At 33.2% G+C, this 7,605-nt stretch overlaps 1 protein-coding gene across 1 annotated transcript; it reads right to left on the reverse strand.

Moving 5' to 3' along the window:
• Positions 1-1,418: 1,418 nt before the first annotated feature.
• LOC149241239 (uncharacterized) lies at positions 1,419-2,044 on the reverse strand. The gene has a single exon (XM_089373918.1). It carries the CDS (start codon positions 1,977-1,979, stop codon positions 1,581-1,583), a length of 399 nt encoding a protein of 132 aa, XP_089230044.1. The 5' UTR covers positions 1,980-2,044; the 3' UTR covers positions 1,419-1,580.
• Positions 2,045-7,605: the final 5,561 nt, after the last annotated feature.

Below are 7,605 nucleotides of genomic sequence, written 5' to 3' on the forward strand. Positions count from 1 at the left end.
CAACTATCATGAAGGTGATGAAGGTGGGGTGAAGAGAGATATTATGCAAAGGGGGTGGAGTGAGATATGATACAAAAACATATTATATTTTGCATTATATATTTTGCAATCACATCCCATCGATAATATATAAATAAAGATATTATACAAAATATATAAAGTTTACACTAAAACAATATGTCAAATTATCATAAAACCAAACTTTGAGTTTTATAATCTAACTTAGAGTATAAGATTAAAAACATAACATTCATAACCCAATCAAAAGAAGGTACATAATATCCACCTAACATTTAAAACCCCAAGACAATAATAATTTTCACTCATTTCATGAAATAACTAAACCAATGAACCATATGCAGGTATTGGTAATACAAAATTATTGAGAAGCAAGAAAATAATTTTCTCATCACGATAGCTGATTTTTCTCCAATTAGATCCACCACAATGGAGGGGTATTTCTGTGAACTAGATAATCTGACAAACTAACATGGAACTACACAATCCACATAACACAAATTCATGAGCATGTTTAAAAAATTTTGTTTGTTTCTATATAATGCACCCATTCAATAAATTAAGACAAAGAGAGTCCTCTGATAACAACAGAATCAAATTCAAGCTCCAAACTACATTAATAGCATTGAAATATACATAATATCACTCCATAAGTGTTTTGCAGAACTATTTCCTAAGACCATCATACAATGAATCCATCTGTAATAATCTGAAATTTAGTATTAATATTGCATGTACAATGGAAAGTGAGATGATCAGTTGTGGCAGCGCCATGGGCATGGTAACGTAGACTCTGGCATACAATATGACAAATTATCATAAAACCAAACTTTTGATTTATAACCAACCTAATTCAGAGTATAACATTAAAACATAACATTCATAACCCAATAACCAACCTAATTCAGAGTATAACATTAAAACATAACATTCATAACCCAATCAAAAGAAAGTGCAATAACCACCAACAGATAAAACCCTCATACCCTAATGGTCAAACCCTATTACCCTAGTAGTTTGGACTGATTTCATGAAATAACTAAACTAATGAACCATATGCAGGCACTGGTAATAAATAATTCTTGGGAAGCCAGAAAAGAAATTTCTCATCACCATCGCTTATTTCCCCAATTAGATCCACCACACAATGGAAGGGGTATTTCTGTGAACTGGATAATCTGACAAACTAGCATGGAGCTATACAATCCACATAACACAAATTCATGGGTATGCTTATATGGGGATATTTCTGTGAACTAGATAATCTGACAAACTAACATGCAGCTATATAAGCCACATAACACAAATCCATGAGTATGCTTAAGAAATCTTGTTTGTTTCTATATAATGCAACCATTCAATAAATTAAGACAAAGAGAGTTCCTCTGACAACAACAGAATGAAATTCAAGCTGCAAACTACAATAATAGCATTGAAATATACATAATATCACTCAAGATGGGTTTTGCAGTTTTTTTTCCTAAGACTATCATACAATCTATCCATCTGTAATAATCTGAAATTTAGTATTAATACTGCATGCACACTGCGAAGTGAGATGATCAGTTGTGGCAGACACTGGCCGTTGGCATGGTAACGCAGATTCTGGCATACAACTTCTTGGCCTCTGGGGTTCCACGCTTGGGCTCTGGTCCGGTGGGCTTGCCTTCCCCAGCCATGGCCATCATACCCTGAGAAGCTGCTGCCGAAACTGCCGCTGCTGCAGCCATAAACATCATTCTCCTCCTCTGCATGGATTCCTGGTCCTCTTCTTTCTTCTTCATCCTTACACTTTTGTCATGAATTGCCAAATCCTGAGAGGCCTGGAAAGGCTTATTGACCATAAAAACTTGACCATGACTACTTCCTTGAACTTGCTTGCAGGGAACTTTGGTGTAGCCTGCAGCCAAGCTCGAGGCAGAGGAAATGTTGCAGGGTGCACATAAGCTAAGAGACGCCATTTCTCTAAGAATTCTCACACAATAACCTCGCTCTCCCCACCAAACGAATACGCTCCTCTTCTATGCGATAACGAGCATTATTATGTGGTATAGGTTTGACAGAGGTCACTAGCCTCGGAACGAGGCTGAGCTGAGCTTACGTGGCATGTATTAGCTCCGTGGCTGGAATTTTGTTATCTATCTTTGTGTGATATTGAGCCACTAAGACTTTGACACGTAGAACCTTATCGCCTTCAGACATTAACTTTATCTTCATATGGTACACGACCCTCCTGGAGCTTTTGATAATAACATCAATATCTATGAAAGAGTCCATTTGTATTTTTAATGGGAGTCAATTGAACCTTGCTCTAGGGATTTCAAAGTATTTTTAATGGGAGTCAATTGAACCTTGCTCTAGGGATTTCAAAGACTAGATTGTTCTTGACTTAGGCTTGAAACACCCCAAACCCCACCTGCCAAAAAGAAGCAAACACAAACTATTGATCTTAGGTATGCAACCCAAGATAGATTTTTAAACAATATTACTAAAATTTAGTTACAATAATGTGGGTTAGCTCACACCCCAAACTCCCACCCAAAAAACAAACACATACCCATGTTCTTATATATGCAAACCATTATAGATTTCTAAACAATGTTACTAAAATTTAGTTATAATAATGTGGGCTAGCTCCACTAGTGTATCCATGAGTTTGTAGAATTGTGTGTTCAATGTAAACAATGTTAAGAAAATAGTAGTTAAATTGATATATAATAATAATAATAATAAATTTACTCTGGAAGTTATAGAGAATATCATGTATATTAAGTTTTTAGGTAGAAATCACATAAGAGAAATTTTTGGCCAACGTGTTTTGAACCAACAAGTGTGGTTCATCATCAGGACCAAATGATGAACCACATTTGTTGGTTCGAAATGCGTTGGCCAAAAATTTATCTTATGTGATTTCTACTGAAAAACTTTTCTTAATTCATTATGGATCACAGGAGCTTGAATTGAGAAATCATGTATATTCTTAAAGGTTTTTCAATTAAATAAGCATTAATGTGGAGAACACTTTATTGGGTTAGTTCCAATAGTATATCCATTCCTTGAGTTTGTATAATTGTGTGTTCAACACGAATGATGTTAAGAAAATAGTAGTTAAGTCGACATATAATAGAAGAGTTATTTCCTGTCACCCTAGAAGTTATAGAGAATATCATGTATATTCTTAAAGGTTTTTCAATTAAATAAACATTAATATGGACAACAATTTTTTTTTTTAAATGATCCTTGTTTAAGCGAATGAGATAACCAAAGCCTTTTTAGATAGGAATAAGGTTATCCTAGATGTGTGTCCACTTTATTATGGTAAGATTTTTCCTAAATTTGCAAGATCTTTAATAGCAATGTTGTTTCTAGTCTTGGATGGGGATGATGATAAGCTAGCAAAGCCTTATAGATAGCATTGCTAGTATATACTGTGAAAAGGGACCCTACATCATGTTTAGAGATTCAAAGAGGTTATTTGTAATTAACTCTTGATATTTATTTATGGATTTTTTTTTAAAATGATTCATGTTTACGAGAATGAGGTAACCAAAGCTTTTTAGATAGAAACAAGTCATCTTAGATGTGTGTCCACCTTACTCAGGTAAGATTTTTTTCTAAATGGGCAAGATATTTAATCACAATGTTGTTTCTAGGCTTAGATGGGGATGACGATAAGTTGGCAAAGGCTTGTGGATAGCATTGCTAGTATATACTATGAAAAGGGACTCTACATCATGTTTAGATATTCAAAGAGGTTATTTATGGTTAACTTGAGTTTTTCGGATACTAGGCATACCTAATATATTTAATCTTGTTTCATCAAACCTCTCTTTTTGGACATATGGAGTTGAAGATGCAAGATGTCAATGGTAACCTAACTGTTATAGCATATTTGACTTTTTTTATTAAGTTTCATACTAAAATGGTTGGATTTAATGATTATCTAGATGCATTCATATATGATTTAACCTTGAACCTGGCTCTAGAGATTTCAAAGACAGCCTCTAGGATGTTCTTGATTTAGGCTTGAAACCCCCCTTCCCCTCCCCCGCCACCCTCACCCCCCACCCCCCCCCCCCCCCCCCCCCCCCAAAAAAAAAAGACAAACTATTGATCTTACATTATGCAACCCATGGTAGATTTTTAAACAATGTTACTAAAATTTAGTCATAATAATGTGGATTGGCTCCAATAGTTGTTCCAATAGTGTATCCATTCCCTAAATTTGTGGAATTGTGTGTTCAACACTAACGATGTCAAGAAAATAATAGTTAAGTTGACATATTATAGAAGATTTATTGCTTGTCACCTTAGAATCTATAGAGAATATCATGTATATTTTTAAAGGTTTTTCAATTTAAACGATATGTCTTTAAGAGAATGAGGTAACTAAATTACTTTTAGATAGGAACAAGGTTATCTTAGATGTGTGTCTACTTTATTAGGGTAAGATTTTTTTCTAAACAAGCAAGATCTTTAACTACGATGTTGTTTTAGTCTTGGATGGGGATGATGATAAGTTGACAAAGGCTTATAGATATCATTGCTAGGATACATTGTGAAAAGAGACTTTGCATCATGTTCAAAGATACAAAGAGGTTATTTATGGTTAACTCTTGATATTTAATTATGGATTTTTTTTAATGATTCCTATTTATGAGAATGAGGTAACCAAAGCCTTTTTAGATAGGGAAAAGGTTATCCTAGAGGTGTGTCCACCTTACCAAGGTAAGATTTTTCCTAAATGGGCAAGATATTTAATCACATTGTTGTTTCTAGGCTTGGATGGGGATGAAGATAAGTTGGAAAAGGTTTATAGACATCATTGCTAGGATACACTGTGAAAAGGGACTCTACATCATGTTTAGATATTCAAAAAGGTTATTTATGGTTAACTCGAGTTTTGCATATTCTAAGCATACCTAATATATTTAATCTTGTTTCATCAAACCTCTCTTTTTGGACATCTAAAGTTGAAGATGCAAGATGTCAATGGTAGCCTAACTATTATAACATATTGTACTCTTTTTATTAAGTTACATAGTAAAATGGTTGGATTTAATGACTATTTAGGTGCATTTGTATATGGTTTCTATTTTGTTAATTTTGAACAGGGTTTGGCACCTTTTTTATAATTATACCACTATAAGAATTTATGGAATACATTTTGAAACCCTATAAGTTTCTTATGTTGTTGACTCCAATGAGACTTGTCCTAAAGTACATTATGAAAATGGTCAAAATAAACAACATTCATTTTTTTTGGAAGGGGCCATAAAGCCTATTTGCCTCCTCCTTTTAGTGGACATTTTCAAATAGGAGGGCATTATTTGAAGTAATGAAGAGAACCCTTTTTTTTGTGGGGGGAGGGGCGTTAGATGTTTGGAATTATGACCCATATTACATTATTATTAATGATAAGACAAGTTTCATACGATGGTAACCCTCCTCAAGCCTAGCTAATTTGTATAGGAGAAGGGTAAATCTATAGCCCTTGCTTATTTAGCTTTTTCTAGGAAGCATGAGGATCATGTTACAAAACCTCAAGGATAAAATGCTCACATTTCTCTCATAAAAGAAGCAACAACTAATTGATGAAGGTTGGAATATTGATATGAGGGGGACATGGAGGTTAATGACATTTTTTTGGTGGGGAGTGCTCAAAAAATATGGAGGTTTTGTATTGAATGACTTTTTTTTTAATTATAAGATTAGGAGCATGTAAAGCATGAATGTAATGATGTTACTTTGTACTCCATCTTTGATGAAGAGGAAATTCAAGAAAAAATCAGTGTTTAAGCTCATTTTGTTTCAATTGAGAAATTCGACAAGAACAAAACATATAGATTAGGCTATATTATAGTAGCAAAAATGGATCACAAAACTTATGGTGATTCGAGAAGTCAAGAACAAGGTATCTAGATACATATAGATTCCCTAAAGTTCCCTTCAAGGTAGGGTATTGTTGTAAACTACTATTTTTTTCAAGTAAAGCTAAGTGTCGATTTATTATCGGTAAATTGAAGGTTCATGAAGAAGAAATGGAAAAGATGATGTTGTTACTTTTGGTAAAGACTCAAAGAAAGACAAACCAACATATAGGACCCAAGAAGGAAAATAAGATTATGTTTCTTCTTCTTCTTGTTCTTTTGTCCACATGGAAAGCCACTTTATTGTCATGCTTATTTACATGTTGGCACAAACAATACCTTACAACAAAAGAAAAGTTTGGGAGTTTATATATGAACATTTATGCACCTTATTTGTGCAATCATGCACTCATGTTTATGATTTTTTCTTGTAGGGGGAGCATTGGCATAGAGTTTTGTGCATTGGATAGGAAACCCCTACATATGCTTTCTCTCTCATGCATTAAATAGTGTCAATTGGGTATTCTAAGTTAGTAATCAACCAAGTTAAAGAAATTTCCAGTTAAATATCCTAGATTAAGGTGGTATAGAAACCAAGTTTGATACCTAATTGATAACTTTTCTTGATGTCAATATCGCCATTTCTCTGAAAAATTCTAGTCATCAAGATGATTCATTTTTACTTTTCACCTCTTTTTTTAGACCCATAAATCTTATACACTTTTTTTACTCCATGAAAATCATGAATAGACCTTTGATACCCAATAACAAAAATAAATGACAAGTTTTTAATATGACAAAAAATTGAAAGGTTATTGGCTATATCTAAATAATTTAAGGGAATTGATATTGACATAAATTCTTATCATGATGAAGAGAGAAAAAAGATTCAACAAGTAAAAATAAGCCTCCCAATACAACATGAGGTGATCACATAATTTAGTTAAATATCAACAATCTTCCAAAATTGATTGTTCTTTTGGAAAGCTTGTTTGATCATAATAATGTTTATATTAACCATGTTTTGCAACCTTAATCTATTGATGTCGAGGAGCATAATTTGGGAACTAAATATGAAACTAAGGTTATGAACGTGTTAAAATATTTGAATACTCAATAAAAACACTTCAAATGCGCAAAAGGTTTTGGACTCCATGTCAAACTCACAAGCTTCGAATAGAATTCCTACATAGGCATTTCAAAGGCTCATTTCAAAAAATGTACTGAATATTAGTGTTGGCCTGCAACCATGCCAATATGCATAAGGTGATTTTAATTGGATTTTCCCCACATTGTATAGATTTGAATGCAACATATAATTCATATCATAAAATCAAATGCATAATGTAAATTCCAACCAAATAAAATTTAAGTCTTATAAAATTCTAGAGGCATATAGCCTATTATTGTAGCATCTAGGATGCAACACATCATGCACACATGAATTCCATTACCTAATTCATTCATAAGTGTAACAACCCTGATTAAAAATCCATGTAAAAAAAATATAATACCAAGGTCATGGGACATGTATTCCAAGTTGAATGTTGGGAAAAACATCCTAGTGGGTGTTCATTTCTGTTATTATGGATAAACGAAATTGGCAAAGGAAATGGAAGAGGCTTTGAAAAGGAAAAGTGGCATTAATTGTAATTTTATTTATGAAAATAAAGGAAATTAGGAGAAAAGGAAGGTGAAAGGTCACAGGTTGCATGTG

Source organism: Pinus tabuliformis, chromosome 8 (assembly GCF_031772625.1).
Source record: "Pinus tabuliformis cultivar Carrire ecotype Pingquan chromosome 8, CPIR1, whole genome shotgun sequence".
NCBI classification, from domain to species: domain Eukaryota; kingdom Viridiplantae; phylum Streptophyta; class Pinopsida; order Pinales; family Pinaceae; genus Pinus; species Pinus tabuliformis.

Excerpts from the sequence above, each read along its gene's own strand:
- LOC149241239 (XM_089373918.1), bottom strand. The coding sequence starts at position 1,979 with ATGGCGTCTCTTAGCTTATGTGCACCCTGCAACATTTCCTCTGCCTCG.